This window comes from Alexandromys fortis, unplaced genomic scaffold (genome assembly GCF_014885135.2).
Source record: "Alexandromys fortis isolate MF-2015 unplaced genomic scaffold, M_Fortis_MF-2015_v1.1 scaffold_22, whole genome shotgun sequence".
NCBI lineage: Eukaryota > Metazoa > Chordata > Mammalia > Rodentia > Cricetidae > Alexandromys > Alexandromys fortis.
Genome location: NW_026067900.1, coordinates 7,459,615 through 7,478,361, shown reverse-complemented (window position 1 = coordinate 7,478,361; position 18,747 = coordinate 7,459,615). Strand labels below are relative to the sequence as shown.

Genomic DNA, 18,747 nt, shown 5'->3' with positions numbered 1-18,747 from the left:
ATTTCTAGAGCATGGGTATGTTGTCCAAGAAAATGTTGCAAATTGCATGTTTGACTCTGCTGTCTCAGGTACAGGCAATAGACTGGAATGGGATATAATTTTGCCTATTTGTTGTTGAGTGAACCACACATTTCTCCCATCTACCTGCACTGGATACCTGCAACACCCATAGCTAGAAGGGATCCTGGGGAATCCATTTATAACTCAGTAGATATCTCTTTATTAACTGGTCAAGTTTACAGTCAGCCTCCAATACCATGTGCCCTTCAGAGGAGCAACCAGCAGTCACTGACCTGTGCACATTTGTTTACAGTGAGTGCCATAACTCGACAGATCGAATCAAGGTCCGAGTATGGGATGAAGACGATGACATTAAATCCAGAGTGAAGCAGCACTTCAAGAAGGAGTCGGATGACTTTCTGGGGCAGACAATCGTGGAAGTCAGGACTCTGAGTGGCGAGATGGATGTCTGGTACAACTTAGGTGATTATTTTTATACTTGAAAATGAGTTCAGATTCAAGAGTGTCTGTGACACGGATCCTATTCACCTAGAGTTAAAAGTCAGATGTCTTTGTAGATCATTCTGCCGACCTCTTAGCTGAGTTAGTTTTATTAGCAATGAAGGCCAATTGTAGATTAAATTTTTTGTACAATTGAAATACATTGTTAAATCTAAGATGAAAACAAAAACTCAAAGAATCCACTGAATGTCTTCTCAGAGAAAAGTTTACACCACTTTTTACTTTAGATTCATAATATACAGCTTTAAAGACATTTGTCTAATGTTTGAGAAATCTATGGCTGCTCTGATTAATTCTGCTCACTTATGAAAATATAGTTGGGAGGCTAGAGAGATAGATCATCAATTAATAGCATTTTCTGTTCTTCCAGAGGACGCAGGTTTAGTCAAGGGGCTCATAACTACCTGTAACTCTAGCTTGGGGGTGTACAAATACCTTCTTCTGACCTTTATGGACTACCACAAATGCATGGCATGTGTTCACACAGACATACACATCACATGCACATAAATTAAAAATATTTATTAACTAATTGAAAAGAAAGATAGTTTTTTATGTAGTTGGGATTTCTTTCAAATGGTAATATATAAATAGTCTTTCATTAGCAAAGACAAGAAGAATTGATGTGGCTTTAACATGGGTTTCAACTATGAAGACATCAATAATAAGTTTAGCTGGCATGACGTTTAAGTAAACTTTTATTGTAGAAACAGAAGTATGACAAATTTGACTTCAGCTTTTACTTGAGTAAAAAATAACCTGGGGTCTTTACTGGTGTCCTAATAATAGTATAAATTTATAGTTTTCACAGTTTTCATAAAAGATGGGACCCAAAGGTTTTTTAATGACAGCCTAGGAAATGATAAATTAATTTTTTGAGAACCAGCTGGCCATGAACAGAAGCTGACATAGCCCATGGACCACAAAGAATTACCACTTATATTCACAATGTACTTTACCAACTTACAGATTGTTGGTTCTAAAACAAACAAACAAACAAACAAAAAAGCTACAAACTTTTAGTAATATAATAGTTGTCAAAGAAAGAAAGTCTCATTGAGTTAATAAAATTCTAAATTATATAACAACTTAAGAAACAGGAAATTTAACTTGATCCAAACACAAATGATTCAGCTTTGCTGGGAACTCATTACCAAAAATAGTTGAAGAATCTTAATTAAAAAAGTTGGTATTTCTCATTATTGGAATCTGAGCTTGAGACTAAGCTAAACTCCCACATCTTGTTTAAATTATTAAGCAACTTTACATATGAAACCAAGATGTTAAAAGAAGAAAACTTCAGTTCCTGTGCAGTACTCAAAAAAAAAATTCAAAAACCCTATTTTAATTAGAGCCTTGCTTTTGCAGATTTTTTTTCTATAATAAATTACCATCCTCTTGAACTAAAGAATAGTCAGGACAGAAATTCTTTTATTTTATTGTCTGGGTACTATATGCCTGGTTAAAACCAGTTTGCTATGGAGCTTAGCTATGCCATTTGGTTAAATGGCTGCCCATTAAACTGTGAAAGAAACAAGGGGCTGGGATACTGTGTAGAAAGCCTTATCTTCAGCACCTTTAGCTGCCCAGGGGGTACTTTTGTCCCCTCCTTCCATGTCCTTTGCCTTCTAGGAGGGAAGGGGAAGGAAGAAAGGCAGGAAAGGAAGGAGGAGAAGAGATGAAATTCGTTTGCATTTCTTAGATTTGTAAAATCCCTCATTATGTCCAACCCTTACAAATACTTTGCTTTATCCTTCATGTAAACTCTGTCCTTTCTCATCACTTGGAGTTTACCCTACCACCCAAAGCAATGTTTGCCCCAAAGTCCTGTGTGCTCCCACAGAGTCTCCTCTACTTGAGAGATAGCACTAACTCTAAGCTTCCTGGGAGCTCTGGAAAGGGGTGGTGGGTAAGGATATCCCAAGCTCTGTGTTTCACTTACACCTAACTCAAAACTCCATGTATGTTGAGAGTAAAGGGACTCCCAGCCAGGTTTGCTAGGCCAAGATTGTAATTCTATTTTCTCAGAAGACAGAGGCGGGAGGGTCACCAGATCAAGGACTGCCTGGATAATTTTGCAAGAACCTGTCTCAAATTAAGAAGCGAAAAATTGGCTGGAGATACAGCTGAGTGGCAAAACTCTTCCTGCATAAGTATGACACCCTGAGTTCAATTCCTTGTACAACACACACACATACATGAACAAAACACAGGTTGAGTGTGGTATCCTAGCAAGTGGGCAAACCCCTGATAATTCTGTACTGCTGAAGAAAGAATTCTCACAATTCATTCCTGCTAGACAGCAAGGCTGAAAAAGTCAAAAGGCATCCCACACAGAGAAGGCAAGCTTCATAATCTTATGTGGCTAAAAAGATGGATAGATCTCAGAAAACAGCTAACTAAAGAAGTTTTCAGCACGAGCCTCCTGTTGTTCTGTTTAGCTCCTGTTTCTTATTGTAAATGGTGACCTCTCCACACATATCCTTTTGGGAAACGGGGACAATCTCACGTTCCCAGTCTATATTCATACTCCAGGAGTTCTGGAACTGTGAGTTTCTCCCAAAGCTCTGATAGGTGTGTGCTGCTCCTCCTGACTCAAATCCACTTATTGAATAAACTGATAGTATTGTGATCCCATTCAAGTAATTAATATCACATTTACAAATAAACACAGGCTGTAGATAGACAATATGAAGACTGCTTTCATCTTGTTGTTAGCCCGCATTTGTCTCCTCTTTCATGAAAGATGAAAGAACAAGAGGATGCTGAAGAGGAGTTTTTCAAGTGAGACAGTTTCCTCATGAAATTTTATGTTCCGATTATCTTGCGTGTAATTGCCACACGATGAATTGAATTTCACTGTGTAAGGGCAGGGAAGGGTCCTTTGATCGTCTGTCTGAACTCTCTGCAGGCTGTTTAACAGTTACAACCGCACAACAGGCAGGCATTGTCTGTGGGGGTCATGGTTACTTAGCCACTTATGATATAGGAAACGAGCTGTTCCTAAGCTTCTCGTTAGTGTGTGTGTGTGTGTGTGCATGTGTGTGAAAGAGAGAGAGTGCAGATGTGTGTATGCATATGTATGTCTGTGAGTGTATATATGTATACGTGTATGTGTGGTTAATTTAGATTTCAATAATTATATTTGTTTTAAAAGATCTATTTTATTTTATGTGTATGAGTATTTCATCTGCATATGTATACATAGCATGTACACACCTGGTATCCATGGAGGCAAGAAGAGGGCACTGAATCTCCTGAAACCAGAGTTAAAGATGATTATAAGCAATCATGAGGACACTGGGATTCAGCCTTTCTGCACTGGGGTTAAGCCGCTGGGCTTGACGCTGCGGTTAAGCCTGTTCTCCTCTGCAAGAACAGCAAGCGCTCTTAACCATTGAACCATCCCTCCAGCCCATAAATTTGTTTGAAAACAATTTTACACATGTGTGTAAAACATATAAACCACTTTCACCTACCAGTTATCACCCCTACCAACATGCATTCCCACGCACAAATCTCTCTTTCATGTTTATGTCTATTTATTTTGTTTTGTGACCCACTGAGAGTAATAGAACCAGTCCATGTGCCCATGTGCGTGGCTCTCTCCTTTGCAGTGTGTGTGTGTGTGGGGGGGTGGCTCATCAGTGAATATCAAACTAGAGACAGTGCTTCCCCTCTCTCCCAGAGTCTCTCAATAGCCGGTAGTTCAGAGATAAAAGGTAGGGTCCCATGAGCCCCTCTCCCTTGCTTGACTGATTGCTGATATGACCAGTCTTGGGTAGGCCCAAGGTAGGGTATCTATGGTTGTGGTGAGTTAGTACATTGGGGAACTTGAATTAGAATTATGTTCCTGTTGGAATAACTGACCAAGGACATGTTTGCTTTTCCTCAGAGAAACGGACGGATAAGTCAGCTGTGTCTGGGGCTATCCGACTGAAAATCAACGTGGAAATAAAGGGAGAGGAGAAGGTGGCGCCATACCACATACAATACACTTGTTTACACGAGGTAACTAGGAAAATAAATTCTACTCAAAGTGGAACTTAGTGAGGTCATGCTTGTTATGAATCACAAAACAAACCCTGGCTTTTGAAAAGTCATGGAATCGGGTTTCTGGAGTTCTTCCTGGAGTTCAGACTGCCTGTGGTAGCTGGGGCTGTTCTCAGCTTGTGGTAATTCAGGTTGTACTGAGCCTGTCGTAGCCCAGGCTGTGCTGGGCCTTTAGGAACAGGGGCTGCGCTGAGCCTGTGGTAGCGTGGGCTGTGCTGGGTCAGTAGTAGCCCAGGCTGTGCTAAGCCTGTGGTAACAGGGGATGGGCCTGTGGTAGCCAGGGCTGTGCTGACTAAGCTTGTGGTAGAAGGCAGTGCATTGAGGTGTAAAAAGCTGGTAGAAAGCTGGCCCTTTAACAGGTAGCATAGAGTCCACTTACCAATTCCTTTTCGGTCCTTAATGTGCATGCACTGACCAGTTGCCCTGGGCCACTGCAAGCTCTGGAGAGGTAATAAGTGTCACTGATGACGTTCTTGGGTGAAACGATACTGTTTCCAAATGTACAAAAGGATGAGAGGAAGCTGAGGGCTGTCCCTTGCCCTGTGCTCTGGGACAGAAGGAGAAAACACTTTCCTCCCTAGAGGGAACAGGCATCAGGACAGCTACCCTGGTTCCATGCCTGTCACTGTGATCAAACGCCTGATAAAAAGCAGTTTAGGAGAGAAAGGGTTTGTTTGGGCTCACAGTTTGTGTTGTAGTCCATCACTGCTAGGAACTCAAGGAGGCAGGACTCGAAGGAGTGGCTTCCATCCACAGCCAAGAGCAGAGAGAGAGCAAATGCCCGCTGCTGCTCGGGGCTCACTCTCCTCTGTGTTCAGCCCAGAGTGCAGCCTGAGAAAGGGCACTGCTGACATTCGGAGGGGGCCTTCCCTCCTCTAGTGAGTCAGTTGAGGCAATCCCCCACAGACATGCCCACATGCCAACATGACCTACCTGGCCTCTCACTGAGACTCTCTTCCCAGGAGATTCTACTTGTATCAGAGTGACACTAAGCTAGCCACCAAATTGCCATGGCTTTTTCACACATTAATTTTCCTAAATATGTTTATGAGAACCCCTATCTCTAAACAATTGACACGGAAAAGATTTGCATACCATTTTTACCAAACAAATAGTAAGAAATGGTGTTTCAGTTGTCCACACGGTAAACAGCTGTAGGGTTTATGATGAATTTTATGGCTGATGCACTGGCAGCATTCCATCAGTAAGCAGCTTTCTGTTCTCTGACTAATAAAAAGCAACAATCACCACAGACTTGGCCAGGATCTCTGGCCTCGAAAACCCAACAAAGAAGATGTGTGCGTTAGGCTGTGCTTTCTCTGGTCTTTTCTTCTAGTTCAGGAAGGCGAGGACTGGAGAGGTCGCTCACTGTACAGACAAGGGATTCACAGTGTAAAGAGAAAGGCAGCTCTCACAAGCTGGCCTCCACACGCGTCCTGGGCCCACTGCCCTACCAACAAAGGCAAATTGAAAAGGAGATAAAAGCTCTGTAACCAATAGGAAGGTTCTGGGCTGAAGCCCCTGTACTTGTTAGCCGCGAAAAGGGATTCAGAGGGATGCTTTCTTTAATTGTCAAGTTTCCAAGCATTTCTTTTCCATCTTAACTCTTTTCCTGGCTCTTACCATTCTGTTTCTGAAGCCTCCTGGCGTATTTGTGACAATCTGTGTGGCCATGGCCAACATCCCATTACCCAACCAGGACACTGTAATTTACTCAGAGCCCACAAATGAAAACCTATATTATCTTATGTAGAAGCATTCACACTGAAACATGCTTGCTTCCTTCTGGAAATGGCTGGGTGTGCACCAGCAAATGAATTATTGATTCTGCAGACTCCCAGGCAGAAGCAATGACAGATTTCCTATAATAAATTCAGTTTAATATAATCTAAGATATTCCCAGTGCGTTCAGAGGCTGGTGACACTGACGTGAAAACACAGTGATGTTCTATAGAAAAGCGTACTTCAATATTCCTGGCCTATCCTGAGGAGTCCCTAAACAACTGTAAACTGCTTACTTTCAGAACCTGTTCCATTACTTGACTGAAGTGAAGTCTAATGGCCGTGTGAAAATACCAGAGGTCAAAGGCGAAGAAGCCTGGAAGGTATTCTTTGATGACGCTTCTCAAGAGATCGTGGATGAGTTCGCCATGCGTTATGGGGTTGAATCCATTTATCAAGCTATGACGTAAGTACTGAGGATGTTGGAGTGGGCACAAATCTTGGTTGAAATTTAGTGGAAACAAAGGGGGGAGACTTCATCTTGATTCTTTAGGTTATTACATTTACTATTAATATTTGCTTAGTGTGTGTGTGTGTGTGTGCTTGCCATGGCGTGCCTATAGAGGCAAAGGACAAATGGCAGGTGTCTCTTCTCTCCTTGCACTAAGCGAGGTAAGTGGAACTAAACTCAGGGCATCAAGCTTGTTGGGAAGCCGTCTTACCTGACAGCCGTTCTGCCAGCCCTCATCTCAGTTCTTTAGCCCAAATGCAATTGGTCAAAACAGAGAATTTCCTTGCATGTGTCTATGCTGTGAAGGACAGCATTAAGACAGTGATTATCAGAGCATCCACCATCATCATCCTCCCGCCTTTGTTCCCTTTCGAGCTGGGAATCCTTCACTTGCATCTTTCGCGCGGGAGATTTAGAAACATCCATCTGAGTCCCGCTGATGGAATGCGATATTCTGAGAGCAGGGTCAACATTCTGTAACGTGAACATCTTTTTGTATCTGAGGAAAGCAAAGTCTTGGCATGTCTAAGTATACAGAGCTGTTAGCATCTGAAGCAGCAGAAGTCATTGTAGCATCTTAGGTCAGGCACTAGGCTGAGACCTTCCTTCAGTGTGTATATTATTACTGTTAGAAACAAAGCAAAGGCGGCTGTGGTACTGATAGAGCCCACTGCTGCAGTGACTGGGTTAATGGTGAGTGGGCTTACACACAGACACCTGATCCTAACAGGGGCATCAGCTAGGACTTAAAATTGGGTCACCTATTTTCCATGGTGGATGTTTCCATACCTGATCTATGTTTGTAAGTGTATTTAGTTTATCATCTGTGCACTATGTATAATAGTAAGGGGTTTATAGGCATATGTTAATATAAATGCATATATTAACAGCAAGGGAATATTCTCCTGTGCAATGAACAGATGATGCACCAGGTAATCTATTAATTCTATTCATAGAAATGGTAGGCTTTGTCCTACTTTCATTTCTGTTGCTGGGATTGAAAACATTGGGATTAAACGCAACTTATGGGAGAAAGGATTTAGTTCAACTCACGAACTCAGATTATAGACCTACAAGGAAATCAAGGTCTCTACAGTTTGAGATGACTGGCCACACCCACAGTTAAAAGCAGAGAGAAAATGAATGCCTGCATACTCGCTTGTGCTCAGAGTAATCTCTCTAGTCTTACACAACTCACGAGCGCCTGCACAGGGCATGGTGCCATCCCAGTGGGTTGTCTTCTTGCATTAGTTATACCAATTAAGACATTTTTCTACAGACCAACCCAATGTCTACAAACCTTCACCGAGACTCTCTTTTTCAGGTAATTGTAGGTTGCCCTAAGTAAACAAAACTAGCCATTATGTAATTTGGAGCAAAATCAATGCTCTTCTCTAAACTAGAGCATTCATAGCGTTTAATTGCCAGCCATGGTTCCAGAACACAGTTATCTAAGAATGAAGGCATGTTTGAAGGACTGAAACAGAGTGGCTGGAGAGATGGCCTAGTGGCTAAACTGTTTGCTATACAAGCAAAGGCACCTGATTTCAGATCCCAGCCCCCACGTTACAGAGCTGGGCATAGGCGCCTGATTTCAAATCTCCAGCCCCCATATTACAGAGCTGGGCAGAGCTGCATGCCCCTGTAACCCTAGTACAGGGAAGGTGGAAACAAGAGGATCCTGGGGCTCAGTGGTCAGCCAGTAGAGTCAGCTTGAGAGTTTTGGCAACTAGATGTTGAACTCTGGCCTCCATATGTGTGGGCACTAACACCTACATACATTTACATGAACACACACTTTGGTAGATGGTGTTTCAGTTTATATAATGTTCTGGTTCTGAATAATAATGAACGCACTTTTAGACATACCAGAGATCTTAGAGGTCACAAAACAGAAGCTTCCTGCACAATCTAGAAACTCAGTTTTTATCTCTCTGACTAATGGCCACCCACTTCTCCTGCCCACATCCGGCAGCAGGGACTCACTGTCAGGGCAATCCATTTTACGCCCCGGTAGATGTAAGGTGACTTTGACATCTGTTTTCTCCCATGCCAAGTGCTATGTAACTTATCAGAACACATAATATAAAATTGAACACAACTAAAAAGCAACTACGAATAGCAAGGTAAACAAACTGATATGGAAACACTCCCCAGCAAAGGAAATAATCCAGAGGAGTTAGAGCAAACAATCTCTGGGTGCTGACATCAGGGTCATTCTTTCCTGTTTTCTATATCCTGAGAAAAATGGCTACAATACTGGTAACTACCAGGTAGCTGAGGAGAGTCAGCACTCCTTCTTAGGTATGCTGTCTCACCTCTCAAGCTCAACAATAAGAAGTTAACAAACTCTGGATTCTTGTCTGATAAGTGACCTGCAAGTCAAGGAGGTGTTTTCCGATTTGCAATCCACTTTAACAAGCCCCTGTTTACACTGGATACCTGTCTGAAGCTAGGACTGGCGACTGCTTCCTTCTGTAATGCCCAGACAGTAATTACTGTGTGGGTTCTGCTGTCTCCCTGCCGTGCTCCATCCTGCAGTCCTAGTGTGAAATAGTTCAAGACTATGCAAACACACAGGGGTGGCTATGTTCTGCTGAACCGTCCCCTCTTCTGCCCACATCTTGCAGTTAGTGACTTCAGCATCTCTTTCATCCCAGTCCAAGGGAGTTACTGATTTGGGGGTTATTGTTGTTCACTTTTAATTTCCATGTGCACGTGTGTACCTCAGTGAGTTTTTATGCACCATGTTGGTGCAGGAACCCACAGAAGCCAGAAGAGGTTGTCAGATTCCTTTAAGCTAGAATTATAGATAGTTGTGAGCTACCATGTGGGTTGCTGGGAAATGAACCCAGGTTTTCTGCAAGAGCGGTGAGTGCTCTTAACCTCGGAGCGTTTTTCCCAGCTGCTGCTGAAACTTTTTCTGTTCAGAATTGACTTGAAAGCTACAGACTGTGGCAACTGTATTGAGGTCAGAGGGCAACTTAATGGAGTCAGTTTTCTCCTTCCACCATGGGAGTCTTGGGGATCAAACTTGGGGTATTGAGTTTGTTGGCAGGTACCTTTACCCACTGAGCCATTTTTCAGCTCATTAAAATCTATATCTATCCCTAGTGTCCCACTTTTTCTTATTAACATTGCCCAGGATAAATTATGCTTTGAAAATGGAAAATATTCCATTATCATGCAAGAAGAAAAATCTATTGATTGATGATCTAATTATTTCTAAATTACAGTCTCTTTGCTTACTCTTATTAGTTATCTGTGATTGGTGCTAGAAATTAATTGCTGTTATAGACTGATATAAGTCTCTAATTGTGTGTCAATATGCCAGAAAAGTTAAAAACCTATACTTATATTTAAGAAATATAACACAGGGAGCAGCTTGGAGGTGCCTTGAATTCTAAATAAAATAGATTGAAGTCTTGGTCGTCCTCACTTTTGCTTCACTGCGTTGGAAGTTCTGGATTCAGACTGGAAACTGAATACATTCTTACAAATAGAAGGAGCCAGAAGCAGAGGTTTCTATCAACTTTATTTTTGGATCTCATTTTGTCCTGCACTATCTCTGAATTGCCAAAAGCAAATAACGGAGAAGAGATGAATTTAATGAAATTGATGTATGTGACGCCTTCACTGTGTAAGGTTGTATTGAAATAGTTTGGTACGTACCACACCGGTCCCGTGCAACAATTTGAAAATAAACTTTCAGATACTGACACTTGTTGTCAGGGGTTGAAAATAATTTTCGGAGAGAGTTTAGGCATGCTTCCAAAATGCTAATTTGTAACTGAAATGTTAGTTAATTTCTAATAGATTATTGGCAAAGCAAAATATCTCCTGGAAAGGGGAAGTTTATGAACGCATATTTACATGAATGAAATAGTTCATCAGTATTTCTCGATTGTTTTTGGAATCCTTGCTTTAGGGCACAGAAACAAATGCATACATAACATACCAGAGGGGAAGTAGCTTGTGAGCCTTCTCTATAGTCACAAGAACAGTATAGCTGGAGACATAAGTTAAGGTTCTTTTTATGTCGCCAAACTTATTTGAAAGACTGCCAGTGTCACACCTGTCTTCTTACCACACAGAAGGCGAAAGGTTTTCCGAAACAGGACTTCCCAAGGCTGAAACCGACTCATCAACACGTTAGCTTTTGAAAGCTGCTGGTTAAAGGTTTAGTCAGACTTGATGTCAGATTCCTTTCCACACTGGTACAAATGTGTTTACAAAGTTCCTGCTTTATCAAGTAAGGTAAAGAACAAAACCCTCATTCCAACAAGAAAAAGTAAATCCTGACCTGCCACGTCAAGAATTTCTAAGGCACCTTGGTTGTCATCTGTATTTCTTGTGGGCCAGGGCTTCAGAAAGAAACCCCAAACTGCTGCTTTTTAATTTTTTTAAGTCACCATGCAAAGGAGTAGATTTCATCACGGCATTTTCTTACATATACATCATCATGCTTTGAATTTATTTGCTCCCCTCCCCCACTGCCCTTCCCCATAACACCTACTGGTCTTTCTGGTACCTTTTCTCCCCCTTTCTACTTGCATGTTGCCTGCAATCCATTGCCTATTTTCCCCCCTCTCCTCTTCTTTGGAATCTCTTCCTTCTCTCTGATTGTCCCCATCTTACTTTCATAATCTACACACACATGTGCATGCACACACACATGCCTGTGTACAAACACATGTTCATGCATGCACACATGCCTGTATACACACACACACCTAAATGTAAATCAAGAGTCTGCATATGAGAGAAAGTGGGGTATTTGTTTTTCTAATTCTGGCTTATTTTGCTTAACGCAATGAATTCCAGTTCCATCCATTTTCCTGAAAACGGCATAATTTCATTTTTTACAACTAATAAAATTCTACTGTGTATAAAAAATAATGCATCAGAATATGAACCAACAAATCATAATGACCGAACAAGCAAACAAAACACCTAAAACTATTAGTTTCAAGTTTATTTAAGAATTTTGTCTTCTTAATATTTAAAATTTATAAAGTTGAGGACTGGATAAATATTTGGCTCAAGACGTTAAGAACACTGGCTGCTCTTCCAGAGGACCCGGATCCGGTTCACAGCACCCACATGGTTGCTCACAACTGCTCTAACTCTGGTTCCAGGGATCCACTACCCTCTTTTGTCTTCCATGTACATGGTGTACATACATACATGTAGGCATGTAAAATAAATCTTTTGTTTTCATAAAGTTTTAAAAAAAATCACAAAGTTGGGAGACGTGCTTGAAGGGAGAAGCAAGCCCCATCTGTGTAGTTTGTACACTTGCAAGTTTGTTAAAGAATAGAATGACTTGACTCTTCTGAATTTTCCTAGCAGTTTCTTTTCATACTTAGAGACTGTATGCTTAGCCAGTGATGTGGGAGTGTCATATATCAATCTGTTGATTTCATTGGTTAAGTTATAATAAACCAGCTGCTTGGCCTCATGGCTGGAACATAGATGGGAGGAGTAAACAGAATAGAATTCTGGGCAGAAGAGGAAGTGAGGTCAGACTCTGCTCTGCTTCCGGGGAGAGAGCCGACAGCTCGGGAGCAGAGACGCCATGCTCAGCCCTCCCAGGTAGACGCAAAGATGGACGGAGGCTAGACTCTTCCTGGTAAGCACACCTTGGGGTGCTTACACACATCATTAGAAATGGGCTAGTCCAGGTGCGAGAATTAGCCTGTAAGGGTTAGAGTTCATGGGCCAAGCAGTTCTTAAATGAATACAGTTTGTGTGTTGTTATTTCGGGCATGAGCTAGCCAAGCGGCCGGGGTGTTGGGGACGCAGCCCCGCCGCCGCTCATATTTCAACAGATGGCGCCCAGACGTGTGGACAACTGAATCCACAGAAAGCCTGAAAAAGCTTAGGAAAGAGTAAAGCATGTTTTCTTGGTAGCAGCAGTTTCTAGGGTCTCCTCTGCTTGTTAGAAGCAAGCAAGCACTCTCATCTAAGAGAGGCTTCCTGACTCAGCTTCAGCTGCAAAACCCTGCAGCTCATTAAGAGGTCCTGCCACGAAACACTTAAACGGTGTTGGTGAAAAGCTGAATGCATGCTTTTCGGTTTTCAGCCGTAGCAGGAAAAAAGCTGTGCTGTTTAAAAATGCCGGCTTTTTGGGCCGTCCTGCCAGGGCAAACTCTGACTGAGGCAGGAGAGCCAACTAGCGAGAGAGGACTTGACTGTTGTCTGTTGTAGCTCACTGGCTGGCAGGGACCTTGAAACGCCATAGAGTTGTGGCAGTAAACAAGGCTACAACCGGTACCTCAGCCATGAGGCTGGAAAGCTAAGGAATGGACTGGATCTAGCTGGCAAAGCCACGGCTTTAATCCTACTCATATTGCTCAGTAATTTAAAGGCTCGTGTGGTCAGAAAGAGAGATATACAGTAAAGAGATTCAAAGACAAAGAAGATTTTTAAATGATTTACAGTGTTAAAAATGTATGCAGACTAAAAGTTAAAATTCTTAAAGTAAAAAAAATAGTAAGAAAAAGAGAAGTTGTGTGTGGTAGTACACAACACTTGGGAGGCAGAGGGAGATTGACCTCTGTGAGTTCAAGGTGTGGTAGCAAACACCTTTAATCCCAATGCCTGGGAGGCAGAGACAGGCGGATCTCGGAGAGTTCAACGACAGCCTGGTCTACAGAGTTATTCCAGGTCAAAGAGATACAGAGAATATAAAAGTAAAAATAAACGAAATAGAGGTTAAAATAAAGCGTACAAAGATGGAAAATACACAGAGAATCTTGATACTGTATACTATTATGCTCTCTTTGAATTGTTTGAATGCTGAGGAAGGAGCAACAGCTGCCAAAAGATATTTGTTTATAAATGCTGCTGAACTAATCCATTGTAGAGATTTTGATGCCTTGACTTTGAAATTTGGATCTAAGGACATGATGCTTTCGAAGGAGTTTCCTATTTTGTTTTCACAGAGGATGAGACCCTGTTCATTTCTTCTATTCTGATATGGTACGATAGACCACGCCCTCCTGAATGGTTGCTGTGAACTCCTTCAGAAAATTGCTTCGCTCAACTGCCAACTGAGATGAAACTAGCACACAGGTTATACCATGAAAGACCTAATTAACGACGCCCCCATTCAGCAGGAAGCAGTTTGGAGAGAAAAAACTGCGCCCATGTTCCCAAATATGGTTTATAAATGTTCTTTTACATTTAAAGGGGGAGATGATATAGGTATGAATAATTTACATTGATATGGATTTTGCTTTAGTGATTTAAATTTAAGGTTAATTTTGTAATGTATATAGGTTGTTAATGGATAATCATTAATAATAGTCAAGTTTGTAGTCATGTTAGTTAAGATTTTCTAGATGTGCATAGATATATTTTAGATAGGCATTCTTCATATTCTTCAAAGATTATAGAATATGGCATTTTAAATGTTTTAATAACTTAGGACTTTTCATGACAATGAGACACTCTGCTCCTGGCAGCACCAATCTACTTCAAGAGGAAGATGGGCATCGAAGAGGATCCTTATGGAGTTTGACAGCCATTTGGGCAAGAAACTGCTCTTGCCTGGACTATTGCATAAACTGGACACAGAGAACCCACAGAGATAGGACTGCTGAACTTGCCTAAAGGTGAGATGATCTTTCGGGGTTCCTGATTCATGAAAGAGTCTGCGAGACATTCTTCAGGACAAGCAGATAGTGACTGCCTTTGAAATTTCCTGCTTTGTGGAAATGTCTGCTGGAAACTATGGGCCTGTAGGCCGAAGATGGATGCCCCAACGGTACAGAGGAACTTTGGGTGACTGTCCAGGCAGCGAGATGTCTCTGTCATTTCTAGAGTTTGAGTTTGCTTATTTCTTATTTGCTTAGGTAATATTGTATCTTTCTGGACTGTTTGATGGAGTTAAGAATAGTTAGTTATAGTTATAGTTTTCCTTAGTTATGATATAGATTATTGTAATTTTTACTTGATAACTTTTGTTATATGTAATTTTGCTATGTTAAGTTAAAGCCTTCTTTTTTTGTTTAAACAGAAAAAGGGGAAGTGATGTGGGAGTGTCATATATCAATCTGTTGATTTCATTTGCTTGGCCTCATGGCTGGAACATAGATGGGAGGAGTAAACAGAATAGAATTCTGGGCAGAAGAGGAAGTGAGGTCAGACTCTGCTCTGCTTCCGGGGAGAGAGCCGACAGCTCGGGAGCAGAGACGCCATGCTCAGCCCTCCCAGGTAGACGCAAAGATGGACGGAGGCTAGACTCTTCCTGGTAAGCACACCTTGGGGTGCTTACACACATCATTAGAAATGGGCTAGTCCAGGTGCGAGAATTAGCCTGTAAGGGTTAGAGTTCATGGGCCAAGCAGTTCTTTAAATGAATACAGTTTGTGTGTTGTTATTTCGGGCATGAGCTAGCCAAGCGGCCGGGGTGTTGGGGACGCAGCCCCGCCGCTCCTATTTCAACAAGCCAGATCCCTCGATTGCATCATTATCTTCCTCCTAATGGAGACTGATCTGTTTCTTATAGTGCATTCATGCTTCTTTTGAGGATAGACTTGGAGATGGATAATTGAGGGGAAGCATTATCAGTCAGAGTCTGAGTGTATCGTCAGATCTCTCTCCTGAGTAGTTCTCAGAATATAGGGGAAGCAGATGCTATTCTGCTGGTAAATAACCTAAACTTTAAGACTCAGCTTCCCAGACCTCTCTATTACATCCTGCTGCCTGTAAACACACTCCCCTTTACCGCAGGCCACTTCCTATCAGGGGCAGTTTGTCTGTCCCGTCTGTTAAATAAAATTGTGCCCTTGCTGTTTTCTTTGAGTTTTCATGGAAATAGAGATTGTAGCTCTCCTATCGAAACAAGTGAGCAATTGAAAACTGAAGACTGTATGCCCATGTCAATCGACAACAGAAGGAACATTCTAGCTTACAACGATGAGCACAGAGGTCTGCTCCCTCTGTCCAAGGAGCACACCACTCTATGCGTATTTGTGTATTGCTTCTCGAGGTCAAGCATGCTACTATTTCCATCACAATAGCATGCCTTGATATTTCTCATTTGTTTGAGCTTATAATTTTTTTCCTTTTAATGTTCTATCACCTCCAAGAACATGAATGGAATTTCATTCTATGTAGTAAGATGATTGGTGTATGTATTTGTTCATGTATATATGTGCGTTTGTGTGAGAATACATATGGAGACCAATGGTCCATGTTAGGTAGCTTCCTCTGTCACTCCCCACCATATATTTTGAGGCAATTGAAATTGCCTCTCATTGAAATTGGAGCTCACCTACAGGATGGCCAATGAGCTACAAAAGTAAAGTCCATGATGATGGTTGTCCTGTGAAAGGTATTTTCCTGATTCATGGAAGACTCTTTCTGCTGTGTTCTCACAGTATTTTCAGGGTGACACGGTCTCTTTGGACCACTTTTTATAAAGCTACTGTTGGGTTAATTGTGAGAATCCCACTGTCTATCTTAAAGACCGTACCTCCTCAAAATGTCAAAGCATTAAAAAAAAGTCTCCTCATAGAAACTTCTGTCCTCACAGGGGACAGATTTAGGCCACAGCAAGAAAAGATCATTAGGACTCAATAGTAGGGATGGCTTCTGCCTCCACTGGGCTCCTAGTTTAGGATGAAGAAGAAATGAAATACAAAGAAGATCATGATGAATTTGTGCTAAATGCTTGTGTAAGTGGATGGGGCAAATCTAGGTATGTAGAGGGAGGAAAGACAGGGAATAGCTGGTGGGAGGGGAGTTGCTGATGGGAGGGAATTAGCTGCTGGGAAGGGAGTAGCTGCTGAGAAGAGAGTAGCTGCTGAGAAGAGAGTAGCTGCTGGGAGGGGAACAACTGTTGGCATTTTGCTAAATTCTCCATCTTTCTGTGATCTGCATGTTCCCCCTCACATTCTCTTCTTCCTCACCCCATGATTAAGATCTAGTCATCCACAGCCTCCATTGAGAAGTCTTTGTGCTTTAGAACTAAGAAGAAGCAATTAAAAAATATTTGAATTTCTCTTTAGTAAGAGGCTAGAGTATTTAATGCTGATCACTTGAGAAGGTTTCAGTCTGAGTCTTGGGGAACAAACTGGTTTTGGTGTATTTCTACCATTTTACCTTTTATCTTTCATTTTCTTACCAAAATCTTTTCCAAGAATCTAAAAATTGTTAGCATTGTGTCATTCTAGTCGCCTTATGTACTGTTCATCCACAAAATACTGGTGGAGTTAAAGTGATGGGTCAGCTGTCAAGAGCACTTGTTGCTTTTGCAAAGGACCTGAGTTTGTTCCCAAGATGACTCTCAACTTCCTTTAACTCCAGCTCCAGGAGATCTGACCCTTTGTTCTGGCCTCTGTGGGCACTGGACTCGGGGACACAAACTCCTACACATACGCATAAATAAAAGTAAAACTTTCATAAAAGTTGCTATACTATGTCCTTAAAACAAAGACGGCACATCCTGTAATGCCCACAGTTTATGTAACTAAGAATAACTTCTCCCAAAGGGACATGTAAAATTTTGATGTTATTCTTCTTTTGCAGTGAAATGCAGAAAATGCAGTGAGTCCAGAGACAGAATCTGATACGATTTCAGTAGTCCATTGGTGTCAGAGCATACCATTATCTCATTAGTTCATTTTAAATGTTGCCTCATGCATAGTTGACAGACAAAATTGTATCCACCATGTGCAATCTTAATTGGACTTGCATTGGTAATGAGTCAATCTGTGTGTGCCAAATACAAGGTCTGCCTTACATACCTATCATTTTGCTGTGAGAACATTGTCACATTTTCTCTGCACATCCTTTTAGAATACAATACAGGGGCTGGGGAGATGGCTCAGTGGTTAAGAGCACTGACTGCTCTTGAAAGGACCTGCGCTTAGTTCCCATCACCCACAATCCATGGATTTTGTCTTGCTAAAGTGATACATGAAACATCGACTCTCGTCTCCGGAATCTGCCTTTTGCCAGCCCTCTCTCCCCCTTTCACTCTAAGGAGCTTCCTACCCCTGTGCCCATCCCCTATTGCACAGATGCGATTAGGAGTTGTATCGTCTTCGGTGCGTATGGACAGAGTAGGTGTGGGAAATGAGAAAATATTCTCCTCCACAGGAGACAGTTAACCATGGAGTAGAGTCTGTTGGGCAACCTTGCTGAGATGTGGTAGACCCCGGTCTCTGCTGCAAAGACATACAGTGAGCAGCCTCTAGCCATGCCATCCCACTTCTTGTTGGTCAACTAATTCTTAATAGCTAAGACGCCAACCTGTCATTGAGTTTTTCTCAGTCCAGCAAGCTTCCCGGTAGTTAGGAAAAGTTGCTCCTTAGTGCTAGAAATCATTAAACGGTACTCCTACTTTCCAGGGCTGGTAGGATTTGACTTCCTTCCTGATATAATGGGAGCCTTCGGGAAGATTTAGAGGGTGGCTCCTGTGCCTCTAGCTACTGTCTGTCATACCCCAGAAATTGCCTCATTTCAGTATTAATCAAAGGATAAGATATTTCTGTCAGTTCTTTGGGATGAATGCTTGCCTAATGTTCTGAATGATTTAAAGCATCGCTCTCAGCAGAGCACTGATGGTCAGCATTACAACATTACTGCCGTGTACCACAGGCAAACGCTCCTGAAGTAATTGTATATAATAATCAACTGTCCTATCAGGGTAGCTGAGCACTCGTCTTGTTCCCCCTTAACTCTGTGTAGACGCCTTTAGCTCCTGCCGTTTTATTTTCATTAAGAAAAGCCCATTGGTACACCCTCAGGTGTGGGAAATCCCTGTATTAAATACAGTCTCAGCAAGGACAGCATCACTGCACACACAGGTATAGCCACAACATACAGTCCCAGAAAGAGAGGAAGGTGATTTCAATGAGGTGAAGTCAATGTCTTGAGAGACATCTTCCCTTCATGCAGTTTGACTAGACACCATAATGAAACCC

The 18,747-nt window shown here is 41.9% G+C and overlaps 1 protein-coding gene across 2 annotated transcripts in view; it reads left to right on the top strand.

Annotated features, from left to right (window-relative positions):
- Unc13c (unc-13 homolog C) overlaps positions 1-18,747 on the top strand; it is a 427,364-nt gene that overhangs the window by 202,130 nt on the left and 206,487 nt on the right. For both annotated transcript variants that reach the window (XM_050125822.1, XM_050125813.1), the window contains 3 exons: positions 314-483; positions 4,418-4,533; positions 6,600-6,763. In XM_050125822.1, the coding sequence (XP_049981779.1) occupies positions 314-483; positions 4,418-4,533; positions 6,600-6,763 (450 nt within the window). The remainder of the gene's footprint in view (positions 1-313; positions 484-4,417; positions 4,534-6,599; positions 6,764-18,747) is intronic.